This window comes from Myripristis murdjan, chromosome 9 (genome assembly GCF_902150065.1).
Source record: "Myripristis murdjan chromosome 9, fMyrMur1.1, whole genome shotgun sequence".
NCBI classification, from domain to species: Eukaryota; Metazoa; Chordata; class Actinopteri; order Holocentriformes; family Holocentridae; genus Myripristis; species Myripristis murdjan.
The window spans coordinates 20,235,071-20,250,924 of record NC_043988.1 but is presented as its reverse complement, the minus strand read 5'-3'; the positions used below and the strand labels follow the sequence as shown (position 1 = coordinate 20,250,924).

At 39.2% G+C, this 15,854-nt stretch overlaps 2 protein-coding genes across 6 annotated transcripts in view; both read left to right on the top strand.

Annotated features, from left to right (window-relative positions):
- nipbla (NIPBL cohesin loading factor a) overlaps window positions 1-2,875 on the top strand; it is a 42,075-nt gene extending 39,200 nt beyond the window's left edge. For 3 of the 4 annotated variants that reach the window (XM_030059578.1, XM_030059581.1, XM_030059582.1), the window contains 4 exons: window positions 4-380; window positions 549-723; window positions 1,264-1,461; window positions 1,562-1,924. In XM_030059578.1, the coding sequence (XP_029915438.1) occupies window positions 4-380; window positions 549-723; window positions 1,264-1,461; window positions 1,562-1,924 (1,113 nt within the window). Of the gene's footprint in view, window positions 1-3; window positions 381-548; window positions 724-1,263; window positions 1,462-1,561 lie in introns of all 4 variants that reach the window. The other variant, XM_030059580.1, reaches the window with a different exon arrangement.
- A 631-nt stretch (window positions 2,876-3,506) lies between these two features.
- On the top strand, window positions 3,507-15,643 carry ndc80 (NDC80 kinetochore complex component). 2 transcript variants are annotated; one of them, XM_030061194.1, is made up of 17 exons: window positions 3,507-3,576; window positions 4,121-4,216; window positions 5,512-5,595; window positions 5,855-5,981; window positions 6,283-6,455; window positions 6,770-6,872; window positions 7,094-7,180; window positions 7,623-7,716; window positions 8,007-8,107; window positions 8,365-8,509; window positions 9,131-9,336; window positions 9,649-9,801; window positions 10,162-10,251; window positions 10,681-10,773; window positions 13,650-13,780; window positions 14,471-14,573; window positions 15,036-15,643. In XM_030061194.1, the coding sequence occupies exons 2-17, from the start codon at window positions 4,128-4,130 to the stop codon at window positions 15,162-15,164; spliced, it is 1,908 nt and encodes a 635-aa protein (XP_029917054.1). In that variant the 5' UTR covers window positions 3,507-3,576; window positions 4,121-4,127; the 3' UTR covers window positions 15,165-15,643. The 2 variants fall into 2 exon arrangements, with proteins under 2 accessions (XP_029917054.1, XP_029917053.1); XM_030061193.1 differs by having other exon boundaries at window positions 3,528-3,649.
- The last annotated feature ends 211 nt before the right edge of the window (window positions 15,644-15,854 follow it).

The window sequence follows — 15,854 nt, the reverse complement described above, 5'->3', positions numbered from 1 at the left end:
TAGTTTCTGCTGAAGGAGCCACGGCGTAAAGAGAAAAAGGTGAAGAAGGACTGGAAGAATACATCGGATGGGGAGGAAGAGGAGGACAAGATGAACTGTGACTCTCCTAGAAGTGACGAGGAGGAAAACAGCAACAGTGATGATGATGATGAAGATGTGGTACGGCGGCCTAAAAAGGCCCGAAAACCTGTTGCAGACTCGGAGAGCTCTGACTCGGAATCAGATTTGGAGGATTTGGATGTGGAGGATGTGGAAAAGGTAATGAGGCTCCTCCCTGAAAATCCTTCCACTCTCTTGGATTTTGCCAACGCTGTGCAGGGCATCCTGTTGCTGCTCGTTCTGAAGCAGCACCTGAAAAACCTGTATGGATTTTCTGACAGGTAAGATGTCCAAATTTATAAGAACTTTTTGTGTAAGGCTATGTGATAACATTTTTTTTTTTAAAACAAGGATTACTTTTATCCATTCAGCTGTATAGTAGTAGTTTATGGACAATGACTTTGATAAGATGTCTCACTCATGTTTTTTTCCCCTTTTCTTGCCAACAGTAAAATTCAGAAGTACTCTCCATCAGAGTCAGCCAAGGTGTATGATAAGGCAGTCAACAGAAAAAGCAATGTAAATTTTAATCCCCGACAGACCATCGACTTCATCTCCAACAACATGGCTAACGCCAACCTCACAGAAGACGTCAAAAGACGGATAGTCAAACAGTACCTAGATGTAAGTAATTGGGCCTAACTATTTTTTTTTCAGTGGATGCTAGTATTCAAGAAATTTAATTAAAGATTACTAATTAATCTTCCAAAGAACATTTTGTACTATTTTTCATCTCACTTTAAGATATTACAGTGAGTGATTAGAAGGTGTAATCACTGATTTGTTTGAATTTGAATAACAAAATTTGTTTCCATATCAGGTACATCAGAAATTGTGCTTTTCATTTTGTGTCAGTGGTAATGATATGAACCAGTGTATGCAGGCATACAAATTTAGGCCTGTGTTGTTTGAGAATTAAAGTTTTGCATCTGTGTCTGTGCTTTGTATGAAACAAATGTGGTCATCAAGCCTGTCTGTTTTTTGTCAAATGTATACACCAAGTAAGAGTTAGGTCATCAAATCATTCGAGACCCTAGTAGTTTGTGATGGTTATCCCAATTCTGTTGTGTAACACAATTCATCCTCTGTGGACTACAATGTCCCAGCGCCTCCCAGAATTTAGTATCTCTCTGAAAACGAGATTCTTCTGTTTTCACTTCACAGTTCAAGGTTCTGATGGAACACCTGGACCCAGACGAGGAGGATGAGGAGGGAGAGGCGTCTGCCAGTGCTAACATCAGAAACAAAGCCATAAATGCCCTGCTGGGAGGCTCCGGCCCCATGTCAGGACCCAGCCCACGCAATCAGGCAGGACCAGAGACAGATGATGATGACAGCGATGGCGATGAGAGGAACCCTGGGGTGAGAGATAACTATAATAATCATGAAAAACATTGTAAATTGTGGGGAAATATATAATTAAAAGACGCTTAACTTTAACTTTTTTCTCGTCTCCTTTCAGTCCTCTCGAAGGTCAAAGCGATTGGGTGACTCCTCGGACCCGGGCCGAATGAGTGAGACAGTGGAAGCTATGGATGTGATAGCTCTCTGCTGCCCCAAGTACAAGGACCGGCCGCAGATAGCTAGGGTTATCCAGAAGACTTCCAATGGATACAGCATCCACTGGATGGCTGGCTCCTACTCGGGGCCCTGGGCAGAGGCCAAAAAACGAGATGGCCGCAAACTGGTGCCTTGGGTGGACACTATTAAGGAGTCGGACATCATCTACAAGAAGATTGCCTTGACCAGCAACCACAAACTGAGCAACAAAGTAGTGCAGACTTTACGCTCGCTGTATGCAGCGCGGGAGGGAGGGGCTAGCTAATGCCCCCCTTTGTTTTTCTGTTTTTTTTTTTTCTTTTTCTTTTTTTTTTTCTTTTTTTTTTTTTTTTTTGGTCCCCTGGCCCCATTTCTACTTTATCAGACACCTTCTCCCTGCTCCTGCTCCTCCTCAACCTGCCACCTCCAACAACACAGCCAAACTTCACTGGATTCCTACCCTCCTCTCCCTCCTCATTTTTGTAAGAAAACACGAGGGCAAGAATATTTGACACTACATACTTTTACATGCGTTATTCTTGCAAAAATGAAAATGAAACAAAAACATAAGACTTATTATATTAGAGAGACTGGTCATGTTTTGTTTGTGTACAAGTGCAGAGGATAGAATCCAGAAGGCATTAAAGGAATAATTCACCCAAATTATCCCTTAAAAAGGCTATCAGAGAAGAGACCTGGAGGGAAATGTTTTGTCAACATTGTTGTGGGAGCTCCTTCGCTGTTGTGCAGCAGATTCTAGTCGCTCATTTCTACTCCCACTGTATCATAGTTTAACTCGACAAAAAAACTAAAATGTTTATATCTCTGAAGACAAAAAAGCTGTAAAAAAAAAAAATAAAACCTTAAGTGAATGTTCGAAATTAGTCTTTTGATGTTCTTATTAAAAAGTGTTTTTGGAGTTTATTATACTACTAGCACCCTGTTTTTTTTTTCCTTTTAGCTTTTAGATCTTTGAAAAAAAAAAAAAAAAAGAAAAAAAAGAAGAATTTTTATTTTTGTTCACTTTTATTTGTCCATGCTGTACAATGGCAGAGTCCTCTGGATATAATTTATTCTATTTCGAACTACGCATGCAGTATATGTGGCCTATTGCAGGAGGATATTTTGTAAATGTAGATTTTGTTGTATTAGGTCACCCTAGTAATAAGAGGAAAGGGGATTCATACCCCTTTTGGTGGAACAAATACTGCAATAAATTTTCTACTTCTCTTTGTCACTTGTCTGCTCAAAGTGTTAATCTGATCTTTTTGTTTTTCAAATAATGCAAGACTATGATAGGACTACTATATTGCCACTAATTCAAAGATATGTCTCTCTTTATATGTTGTACCTAGTGCATAATAACAGTAAGCTGTTATATAGAGCAAAGATAAATGTTAGCAAGCAGCTACAAACCAGGAATTTCCAGGTTCCACCTGACAGAAATGGACGTGTTGAGAACAAATAGTAGTTGTGTAAACAATGTTAAAAATATGTTTTTGGTTGAAAAGCTCTTCAGGGGTACTACTGGGGCCTTGCTCAACTTTGGCATGGCCCAGACTGTCTAAAAACGGCTAAGATTAAGACAACCCCACTTCCCTGTCTATACAGGAAATGCAGTTATGTTTATACGTGTCTAAATATATAGTGTGTGGGGGGAAATTTTTTTGTTTACTCAAACGAGTACTCATTATTAATACTCATTAGACAGCAGACTTCATCACATGAAGATTTTATCAACTGTCTTTGTTTATCAAAGGCTTTTAAATCGCCTCATACATTTTCCTTCACATAAACGCAACACAACTGTGAATGATTTGTCTGTTCCTGTGATTGGTTGGCTTAGGGTTTTCTTTAGCGCTGCAACACTTTTGGACCAAGAGGCTCTCCGTAGACCGTAGCTCGTTTGAACGTCACCAGCGTCGGTTGGACTGAAAGGTTTGGCGGTTTTTATGAGTGTCGGCTGTGCGGTATATAAAACATTACTTTGCAGCTAGGGGGAAATGGACCGGTACGTTTTGAATAATAATACCGAACAACCACTTTATGTGTGTCGTTTTGTGAAAGACAGTAAGCAGGCAAGAGCAGAGCTGTATTTTGACAAACTAAAGTAAACCAGATCGTCGTATTGTGTTATGTTCGGCACTGCTAGCTAAAGTTAGCTAGTTAGTCCGAGTTCCGTGTTGATGTTGTGTTAGTTGTTACTGGTGACCATTTGATCGTCAGGTTTATGCTGGGTCCTAGCTAACTATTTGTGTGCTCTTCTAAAAAACAGACGGTCGCACATTCTCTTTTTGTCCTAAGTCTTAACCACAGAGTGCTACAGCTATCGCTACCTACTAGAGAATTGTGATTTCTGCGTTAGCTCTGGTCACTGTAAGAGACGTCGTGAACAAACTTGAATTGTGGAGGAGCTAATGTTACTGTAGAGCAGTTTTGTTTAACAATAACTGTCCCCCTTCCTCATATAACTTCTGTCCAGAGGAAGAATGAGCCGAGCGTCTAGCAGACTGTCGGAGCTGCCTATGCGGGTGGCAGACAGCAACAGGATGAGCATGGTGTATACAACACCTCAGAGGTTGGTTTACAATACTACCTGAAGCATGCGATCACAGGCACTTTAAAATTCAATGCAGATAATATAACCAAGACGCCACTGAGAACAAGGCAACTTTCTTTCTTTCTTTCTTTCTTTCTTTCTTTCTTTCTTTCTTTCTTTCTTTCTTTCTTTCTTTCTTTACCACCCATCAGCAAAAATAACTCAATAAACTGTAATAAATGGTGTAAACTCATAGTTGAATATGGGCACACCGTGATCAGAAGCAGAAACCTTTCCTCAGTGAAAATGTCTCTTATCAGATGCTAAAACTTCCCTGGGGACACAAGCTGACAGTATAAGCAGACTGTGACTGAGTCCAATTCTGTTAATGAGGCCGAATACCTGAAAGCCCATGTCAGAGGCAAATAATGGAATATCTTATATCTAGCCTATATCATATTTGTAATGTGTAATGGGGTTTGATAGTAAGTCCCCCTGGCTTCTGTATGTCAGTAGTCAGGTAAAGCTGAAGTTTATCTAAATTATCTTCTGTAAACAAAAATATCAAAGTGTATCATTCTAAGGGTCGTAAGCGAGGGCGGACCTCTGTTCAGTACGAAATACATTGGCATGTAACATCTTGTAATGTAGTGCTGGTAAGAACTTTGCTATTGCTCTTGCTATTTGCTCTCTGGATTACAAGGACAGACAGACATTCAGCTGCACAGAACAGCATACTTTAACTCATGTTTTTTACTACTGAGTACTTGGGCCCAAAATGATCACAGGTTTTTGCTGCTTGCTCGCCTCATAGCAAGAGTAAACTTCTTTGCTCTTGGACTGAGCTTGAAGTGATAGCTTGAGATCCAAACAATGTACTCAGTATGCTTTAAAGCTGTTTACCATCACTGAAGTGAGAAAGTGATAGGCGCACTCAGAACAAGAGAGATTTGTAAGGGGACTGGGTTTTAGTGGCTGCCGAATATATGTTTCATCTCAGTGTTGGCATTGGCTCCTATTTATAGACATTTGTGATTAAATATGATGATTCAGTGAAGAAATACATTACATGTGATGGCATCTGAATTAGGGGCCTTTTTTGAAGAAATTTGTTCAAATCGGAAGAAGTCAACAATCAGAGCATGCCCTCGATTTTTCCTGTAACTGCCAAATTTAAGAGCTGTTTAATTGTTTGTCATGCTGTCACACTGCTTTAATTTATTTCTAATGGAGAATCCTGTTTCCTTTTTTTTCTCCCTGATAATTATTAGATGTGATTTACAGGTAAATCTTTATCGCTGCTGACAATAAGCCATGGCTTTATTTCTTTACAGTAAACAGCCTTCATTTGGAAAACTCAACATACCCAAACCTCAGTCTGTGACCTCTGAAAGGAGGACCAGCTTCTTTGGTGCCCGGTATGTAAAGGTTAACAAAACAAAGCAGACAAGTTGACTGGCTTGTCATATCACATCCCATGAGCTCTACGGATCAATTATTTCACTTTTTGAATATACTAGAGAGGTTATAAAGGAGTTACTTTATTTCCACCAAATGACATTTTTTGACAGATAGACTGGACATTCTTAGTTTCCCCTCCCCAACAACAAAACTGATATCTCATCCAAAGATGTTATGTTGGTGTGGCAAGTCAATATTGTGAACTTGTGGCCACAGGACCAGCGGAGCTGGCTTGCCTCGCAACAGCACCTTGGGAGGGTTTGGAGGAGCTGAGAAGATCAAAGATGTTAGACCTCTGCACGATAAGGCCTTTGTTCAGCAGTGTATCAGACAGCTGCATGAGGTATGAACACTTTCTTGGTGTGTGTACACAGTAATTACACTTATTAATCAGTTGAGTGTTGTTAGAATTTGATTTGAATTGGAAATGGACTAGTCTGCAAGATCTGTTAACACCAATGAAGCAGATCTGATTTGATAGACCTGTTGAGCACCACAGTAAACCTACTACACCCTCCTGTCTTCTGAACATGTGATGGACAACACAAGTCCAAGGACTTAAATTCATATCATGCCCATTTGTGCCTTATTACAAAGCCCTTTGGTGCTTTTCAGCCTGATATTGTTTATTTGCTTCTTTGTAGTTCCTGACAGAGAAAGGCTTTCCTGGATCTGTATCAACCAAAACCCTTCAGTCTCCCTCAAGTAAGGAGTTCCTTAAGATGTTTGAGTTCATCTACAGCCAACTGGACCCAACCTTTCAAATGCCAACCTCAAAAGTAGAGGAGGAGGTACCACGTATCCTGAAAGACCTTGGGTAAGTTGATCTTTGTTCATCATTAAGAATGTTGTTCACTTGCTATGTCAGGACAGCAGGTCAGTGACCACTTTCGGGCAGTGGTCAAGCTGGATCATTTGCTGATCAATTAACTGGTCAGAGTCAGTGTGACACCAGATCATCAGGCTGTCCCTGTTGTTGAACCCTAAAAATGTAAAATGAAAATATGACTGATGTACTTTTAATCCCTACAAGCAGTCTTTTAAGCATCCATTTTAGATCCTTTTCCATTAAAATCCTGACTTTGCCATCTTTGGTTCTCCATGTTTCTCTGTCTTTATTTTTGATTTAAGGTATCCGTTTGCTCTCTCGAAGAGCTCAATGTACTCTGTTGGAGCTCCACATACCTGGCCACAAGTGCTGGGGTCTCTCATCTGGCTAATTGACACTGTCAAGGTGAGGGACCACAATATTTTCCCACAGAAATCAGAGTTGGCACTTATTTACTGACATTAGGATCAATGAAAAAGTGCAACAACCTAAAGGAAGTAGCCTAGCCATACAAATCTAAACATAGCCCTATGTTTTTTCTACATTGTCTAGTGCTGCTGGTGTAGTTTAAGTAATAATTGAAGCTCTGTGACATTTATTGAGAACAATGTTTATATGTGTGTCAGATCTACTGGTATATGAGTAAGCAGGAGCTGCTGTTCAGTGATTTCTCTGAAGACATCAGCATCGAGGAAGGGGCAGAATATAACAAGGTACAGTGGCTGCAGCTTTAATCAGCAATATCAAGATTAAAATATTACATGCTTACTTTTCATTCAATTTCAATCTTGTAGATGACGCTTTAATACAGAATTGGATACAGTAATTAAATATGGATACTGAGACATGTCAATACGACATGTCTCTTGCTGGGATCAACCCTGAAATCTTTTGGCTATGTGATCAAAAGGTCTCATAACTAAATGGCTTACTAACCAGCAGTTCCATATGTTCACTTGTGGTTGTGTCTGGGTGTACAACACAGGACTACTATGTTTCTCACACTTCCCTTTGTGCTTGCCTATGTCTATGTGTTTCTCTTATCACATTGTCCGATTAGGTAGAACTTTCTCGTGCATTACTCATCTCATTAGTGTTTTTCTCCTCTGCATGTTGGTCTGCTTTTGTCTCTTTTCTTTTATTTTGTTCATGCAGCTCTTCCTAGACTACACAGCTGAGACGTATTCCAAGTTCATGCAGGGAGCTGACACATTTGAAGATGAGGATGAGGCATACCTTGCTAAATTAAGTAAGCACTACTCCTCCCTCTGAAAATAGGCGGTTATTGATTGACTTATTTATTCATCTGTTTATTTACCATGTAACTGAATGTTCATCAGTGTTAGTATGCTTGCCTGCACAAAACAAAAGTTGTTTTTTTCCTCAAGAGCCCGCACCCGGAAGGAGCTAACTGATATTTCACCTTCTGAAGGAAAATATTTCTTTTTATGTCAAATTAGCTTACAACACCTCTCACATTGATATCAGTGAAATGTGTGGGATAAGAAATTTACACAAGTATCGAACAATTTATTGCAGAGAAGCTTTACAATGTTGATGAGGCCCTGCTGGCTTCAATGGAGGAGAAGCACGGAATACTAAGTGATGAAGTGGAACGACTGGAGAAGGAGAGCCAAACGGTCAGAAACATAATTTTTAGATTCACCCATCTTAAGCAGTCATTAGCATCCCATAGGGAATTAATGATATCATAGACACTTAATTACATGGATGAAATTTATGAATATTCATTTGATGTCCCTCATATTTATTTATTTATTTGTGCTTAGTTGAAATATTTTAAACTTTCAGGCTATTACAAACATGAAATATCTTTTTCAGTGTGAGCACAATGAAAGATTTTATTAAAGAGTATAACATTCCTTCTCCTTGATAGGACCGTCTGATGTCGAAGAGGATGGACAAGGTGAGGCTGCAGACAGACCTCAAGAAGCTCCAGCTTTTTCGTAGCAATGTGGAGTCCTTCAAAGCCAACCTGGAGAGCAAATGTTCAGAACTGAACGAAGAGCTGGAGTCCACTGGTAAATTAGGATAATTAAGAGCTTGGTCTACTTATATAGACAGCCTGTTCCTTGGCAGGACACAGATTCCTGATAGATGTGATGAATCTGATCTGGATCTGAATCTGAATATTTATCTCCGCCAGGTGGTTAGGCGGAGGGGATCATGCGTTTTGTTGGGTGGGTGTGTCTATCCGCAGCTAATCTCACATACTACTGGGCCTAAAAGTTTTTTCTCATATTGTGACTGTGTTCGTTCTGATTTTGGGTGAAAAAAAAATCTGGGATGTGTTACATTTTTTGGGCATACCAAGAGTACAATTTGGGTTAAGGGGACTTAACCCATACATTCCAGCTGGTTGAAAACATTCAACATGCCTATATTTCAGAAATAAGCCAGGAAAAGTCAGGCTTGACAGTGATTTTACAATAGCAGAGGCACTGATAGACATGTATTTGCTTTTCCAAGCAATCAAACCAGGAGTGGAACTTGAGTCATTTAATGTACCTCTCTCTCTCTTTCTCTCTCTCTTTCTCCCTTTCTCTCTTCCTCTCTCTTTCTCTTTGTCTCTCTCTGTCTCTCTCTCTCTTGTCTTGCTCTGTCTTTTTGTCTCTCTCGTCTCGCTCTGTCTCTGTGTGCAGCCCAGCATCTGGAGTCTCTGAAACAGGAGCAAGACAGACTGCAGCACCTCCTGCAGAACCAGAAGTTCACTCCAGCTGATGTAGAACGGATAAACAGGGAGAAGAAGGAACTCCAACAGACCATCTCCAGTCTCACCAAGTCCCTTGAGGAAGCAGAGCAGCATATGTGGAATGAAGAGACCGCTGTGAGCAAAGAGAAAGAAAAGGTATGTATACCGCCTAAGTATTCAAAGAAGAGCAACATTGTTTAGGATTGATCATTCAATGCAGAAAGATACATTTCTTATTACTTTATTTTTTCATGATTTTCATTACTTTATTATTTTTTAACGTTTATTTATGTATTCATTTATTTTAATGAAATTGTAATTTTGGGGATCAGGTTTTCTTTTTGCTACCCAATCTGCTGTAGATTTACAATGATATATTTTTCAGCTCAATGATGCCCATTTTGACCCTTGGTGTTCTCTTTCCTTCTCTGCCTTCTGCTCCGTCTCTGTTATCTCACTCCATCCCAGGCGGCACTGAAGCTAGTAGAGTATAACAAGCTGGCACGCAAGTTAAAGCTGATACCAATGTCTGCAGAGAACGCCTGCGGGCATGATTTTGAAATCAGGACCATCTCAGATTATGGACCCAGCACCATGGTTCAGTATAAAACACAGATACAGGTACTCTTTTTTTTTTCACATTTGAGCTTCTGACGTACACAGTCTGAAAGGGCATTTGTTGTCTTCTATTCTCAGAAGTGAGATAATGAAATCTTCTTGTTCCTGTACTTAGTTAATTTTGTTGTGGTGATTTAACACTGTAGTATAACTGTAAGAATTGATACTTTGTGTCTGTAATTTTTGTCAAAGACCTGATCATATTGTGATTATGGGTCTTTCCATCTAGTTGTATTTTTGTGTAATGTATGTTTAAAAGTTAAGTTCTTTGTAAGCTTTTAAAAATCAGTTATTTTATTGTGTGTGAAGATGGATAGAGTTTGGTTCCCCATGTAATTGAACCAATCTGCGTGGTGTGTTTAGATGCCCCTGAGCAAGCTGATCAGTAATGTGGAGGAAGAGAACAGTCGACTGACCAACATGAAGCTCAGTCTGGAGGAGTCTGTTGAGCAGGTAGCAATGTTGCAAATACATTGTACTGTTTTCTCGATCACATTTATTGTTAATTAAAACTTATCTTGTCCCAGCACACGCATGCCATATGTGTGTTTTAAATAAGATTAATATGAGGAAATTAAAGTTTTCACTCCCGTGTCTAATTCCCTTGCCATAGTTTTTCCTTATTATCTCATTACATCCATTTTTTTTCTTTTTTCTTTTTTTTTAATTTTGAAAGGACTGTCTTGATTACTTCTGTGACTTGTAGACCTCCAATTGAACATGTCTTGATCTGTTTATCTTGCTGCATAGGTGTTTTACATCTAGGATAAGTTCAGAAATAATAATATATGCAGCAGCTAGATATTAGGCTGTTAGTATTTTTGCATTTTGTTGTATTGCAGCATATGACTAACAGTGTACATCTGTATGTACACTTTCCAGGTGAATTCAAACATCTTGGACAAGTCCAATGACCTCAAGCAGCTGAGAGAGCAGATTCGCAGGCTGGATGAACAGTTGGAGCATGACATGCAGGTAAAGTACATGTAGGTTTGCCCAAGACAAGACAAGTGGGAGTGATTTATGTGACAGAAAGTCCTCAGTGTAGTGAAATTCAAAGGTCAACTGGCAGTGATTTGGAATCTACTGGATTGGATTTTAAATGTATTTTGACCATCTTGTAATCTGCTTTACATTTTCTAATAGTGGGATTTGGGAAACGTGTCAGAGTGCTCAGTGACTTATTTTAAGAAAGGATGTCATATGTAGAGAAGCTTTTAATATCAGTTGGGAGGAGAAACAAGTTGTGAAAATGTCAAGTTCATATTGGATGGCCTTCTCCTATCACAGTTCATTTAAGGCTCTGACCGGAATTAGTCACTCTCAGATTGTCAAATCAATTTTTTTTTTTTGTTTGTTTTTTGTTTGTTTTAATTATGTGATCTGAGTTGACTCTGGCAGACATTCCCAGAGGCTGCACAAACATTTAATCTCATTACTGCCACATCTTGATGGTCAAGAATTCTTCAAAATAAAGTGAAAAACTCAAAACCAGCATTCCCCAAACTCTAGGTCATGACGAGAAGTGGGTTTTCCTCTGGCGCTCATGTTTTGTGCTGTGCTGTAGTCTGTTTGGCTCTTCGCATTGTGTACGTATGGAAAGCCATTTGGTCCTCCCCCCCATGGCGTTTATGGCGCGCCAGGTCTTTCAGTCTGATGGGTTTTAAACTGAACAAATTGGACAGATTTTGGCCTTTACAGGGGCAGGTCCATGCAGACCTCGTGGACTTGGGTAGTGATGAAATTCACATCCTGTGGACCCTTGCATACTCACAGATGCAGAAATTATATCACCAGCATGAGTCCTGTACTGTCCTACTCTGTCCCCAGTGGCTGATCCATACAGGAATGCACAGTAGGAACTAGTGAAGTGCCAAAGAATGGAACAGTTTAACATGATGTTTCCTTGCGTAGTGTAATTTGAATAGTGTTGGCTTTATTAACAGCAATGAATTATATTTTTGTTTTTATTTTTTAACTCAACCGTTTTTAAAACTCGCTCCAGTGCCAGGATAGGTAATGCACATTATGTAGCTAGCTAACTGCTTTGCCAGCTAATGTCGAGGAACATTGACAACTGACAGGAAAATGAAATAGTGAAACAAAAAATCTGTCTTTTCTCACTCTTTGCCATGGACTAAATCCCCGGCTTCTTCTACATCAGATGCTGACGATTCTAAGACTGACTAGGCCAGTGGTGTTCTCAGCTACAGGAGTCATAGCCGGACTTAGTATTCAGTATTCATTTAGTATTAGTATTCAGAGTATTCAGTCAATGTCAGATGATAGTGAAGTACAGCTAATCATTTTTTTGTTTTGTCTGGAGCCCTGGCTCTGCACAGTATTTTAGCTATCTCTACCACTGTACTCCTCTGGACGGCAATCTCAGTTGTTGTTTGTGGAATCTGTTGAAGCCATTCTCTCATTTTGGGGGGTCATGGCCCTGGGTGTTCCTGTTACCACTGGGACCACTTTAGCCTTCATTTTCCACATCCTCTTCAGTTCCTCTTTCAGTCGTTGGTAGTTCTCCAGCTTCTCATCTTCCTTCTTGATGTTGCTGTCACTGTGAATTGCAACATCTATCACCACAAGCTGTTTTCAGTTCTTTGTCCATTACCTTAGTGACTCATTAGCTCAATCGATCAAAATGACTAATATCCTCCTCTTCTCTCAGGGAGTGTTTCCAAGTATTTGGAAGGCGTACTGACACCCATTTTTGAAAAGTAATTCTGCACTCAGTTTGAGCTCCTCTTTACCTAAAGCACAATAAAAAAAAAAAAAAAAGACTACAAAAAGCAGAACAGTGGATGTGAATGTGATGATTGGGGAGAGGAGGGACCATTTGGAGTGTTTGTAGGCTTGTGTACATGCTGATGGACTGAGGAGACAACATTTATGATGTATCTTAAAGGGACAAACTGAGCCAAGAATAGTGATTTTAAATACGGCCCCATCAACATTAGTATGCCAAAGCTGATAATAGAACTGTTGTTGTATTTTATAACTCCATACTACCAAAATACCCATTCATAACTGGTATTTCGTGTTAGTGTTTTGTGTGGGTTTAGTAAGTTTGGTTATGCTCCTGTTGCTTTGAGATATCCAGCTTTTAAAATAATAAAAAAAACATTAATTTTATAAGAAAATGAAAATATGAAACTATGATTGGCCTGTTAGGCCTAAATAAATTTAAATTTTGTTAATTGAAAGTCTGACCCTCACATTCTGGTCTTTGAATGAATGCAGATGATGACCTCTGCTGTGAATCTTGCGGTTCCTAAACAACCCTAACTGTAGCTCCTCTAGCTAAACCTCTCAAGCTGACAAGCTGTATGTGACTACTATGATTATATCTCACCTGACTTTTTGTTTAACCAGCTGTTCACATTCAAATAAATCTACTTTGGAGCCTAAATATACCCACACATTAGCTGAAGGCCATAGTGAAGAACTCAGAGCATGAGATCATTTTAAGGATTCTGAGCTTGGGAATGTTGATCAACTGTGCAGTCATATGTTTCGTCCATAAAAATACATTGCAGGGTTTGTTCCCTACTCAAATGCGTTGTTCATCAGGGGAAATGCACAACTACGAGTACATGAGGTGCCTCAAGAGGGAACTGCATGCTAGTTTGTTCTCTGTGAATATGTATACATCCACATGTGTTCTCAGTATCTGCTCAAATGTTCTGTTGCCAGTGCTCTTCTATCCTTTGTCATGTTTAATCATGGGCACACACATTCAAGCCAAACTAAGTTCTTCAGAGGAGATTGACGCTTTAGATCTACAGTTTACAAATGCATGCAACATTATTTCGTGTGTATGTGTGCCTGTGTGTGTGTGTGTGTAGGAACTAGCACATGAGGAACAGAAGTGGGCAGCTGAGGTGGAGTCAGTGGAAAACCACCAAAAGCTTCTACAAAAGAAGGTGAACCAAGGTTACGATGAGGCCATGCAACAACTGAAGGCAGCGCAGCAACAGTAAGTGTTTTTCCCCCTCCTTAAGCGTTGCTGCCCCTCCACTCCAAAACCACTCTCCAAGATCAGCAATCCGATGATTCATAGGGTAGAATACTCCCAGAGCTACAGTATTAAGAAGTATTATCTTGATATCACATCGAGAATCACATCCATGATACTTCTCACATCTGGATCAGTTTTGGCAACAAGTATGCCATAGTAGCATTGTTTATACTAGCACATTTCCCTACAAAACTAATCAATATAACAAGATAATATAAAGTTAAAAAACAATATGCATTTTTTTTTCTATATAAATTTTGTGGTGGGCTAAAATTTATGCCAGACTAGTAAAATCCAGTCACCCATCACCCCAAAAGAAGGGGGCTTGGTAAAACATTTAAGTGTCCTTGTAATGCAAGTATAAATGAATATGATGCATAAGCTCTTCATGGAGGCACAGAAAATAATTGTTTAGCACTTTTCTCATGCATAGGGTGAAGACTGGTAATCATGGCCAAATGTGCATTCATTTTGTTGCAAAAGTCCATACCAAACATTGAATATTGCATTTTAAAACTTAAAAGTGGAAGAGCAAAATTCTTTAGTAGTCTGAGGAAGTTCTTTAGTAGTCTAATGATAGTCTATTGTCTGTCAAAAAGGTAATGTATTTTAGAAAAAGACATTGACTAATGATCCTCTGCTCTCCAGGTACCACCTTGTGCTGCAGGAGACCAAGGAGGAGAGGCGAACAGTAGCTAACAACCTTGCGTCGGTCTTCACCACTGCCACTAACCACTTGACGATTGCGGAGGTACAGATTTATCTTCCTAGCCTTTCATGCCACAGGAGCCCATCTGTCTCTCAAAGACATGCAGCTCTATAACTGTTGCTTGACCTGATTATTCTTGCAACTCATTTAAAGATTTTTAACTTTTAATAAATCTAACGTGTTGTAGTATAAAAATATTGTCTCTTAATATAATAAATGAAAAACTATTTATCTTTGAGCTGCCATATATAAATCATGTACAGTCGCTGACAGAAATGCCCATTGTATAGTGCTAAAGCAGAGTGCACTTTTCAGTTGTTTTATTTCACATTTTTCTTGTTTGTTACTATTAATGACATGAGACGGTGGCCTGTCTGATATCATAATTTAATTGGTTACTTATTAGTTTATCTGTGAAAATGAATGACTTGCGCATGAAAAACAAAAACATGGTAAGCATACTCTGACCTGTCACCTTTGGCTCTCGTGGTTCTTGTACAACAGAAGTTTCTGGAGGATCTGCACAGCAGGGTGCAGCGTGTCTGCGCCAAGGCAACAGAGGAGGATGAGGCTGCTCTGCAGAAGCTCCGGGAAATGATGAAGACCTTCACGTCCAAAGCAAACTGTCAATAAGTGGTGTCCCTGTGATGGAGGATTTTAGGGGTTATGAAAGCTTATGTGAACCTCCTTGTATATTTTTAGGCTATTTTCTTTTTGGAAAAACACAAGAAAACAGCATTTGGAATAAGACAATGTTGCTTCCTATTTGGCAACTATATCACTCCTCTTTTGGCTTCATTGGTGTCCTTACTGGACTGAAGTCATTCCTTTCCCACTTTTCACTCTCTCAAAGGACTGAGTTGCTCATTTCTACTCTTATTGTATTATAGTTCAACATGATGTAAAAAAAAAAAAAAAAAAGCAGGATAACTTACTAAACTGTTAGTATTTTTGAAAAGGATATAAATTAAGTTCAAAAACCTACATGAAGTGGAAATGTCTCCTTTTTTAACCTTATATTTTAAGACATGTCCAGGTGCTCCAACATTTTTCCTGTTAGCTTTGAGTTTAAAAAAAAAAAAAAAATGTATACTTTATTTGCATAAAGACCATTTTCTGAATATAATTTACTGTTTTGTACTTAAGCATCAATAGGCCTGTGTCTCCTGTCAGCAGGATATTTTGAAAATGTAAATGTGCTGCATAAAGTTGGTGATCGTGATTTGATGCTTGCTGAAGATTTTCATGCTCTTGTGTTTTGTCATTGAATTTAACTTTCTCTGTCAATTTATTAAAATTTCTGTTTAACACAAAACAAAAATA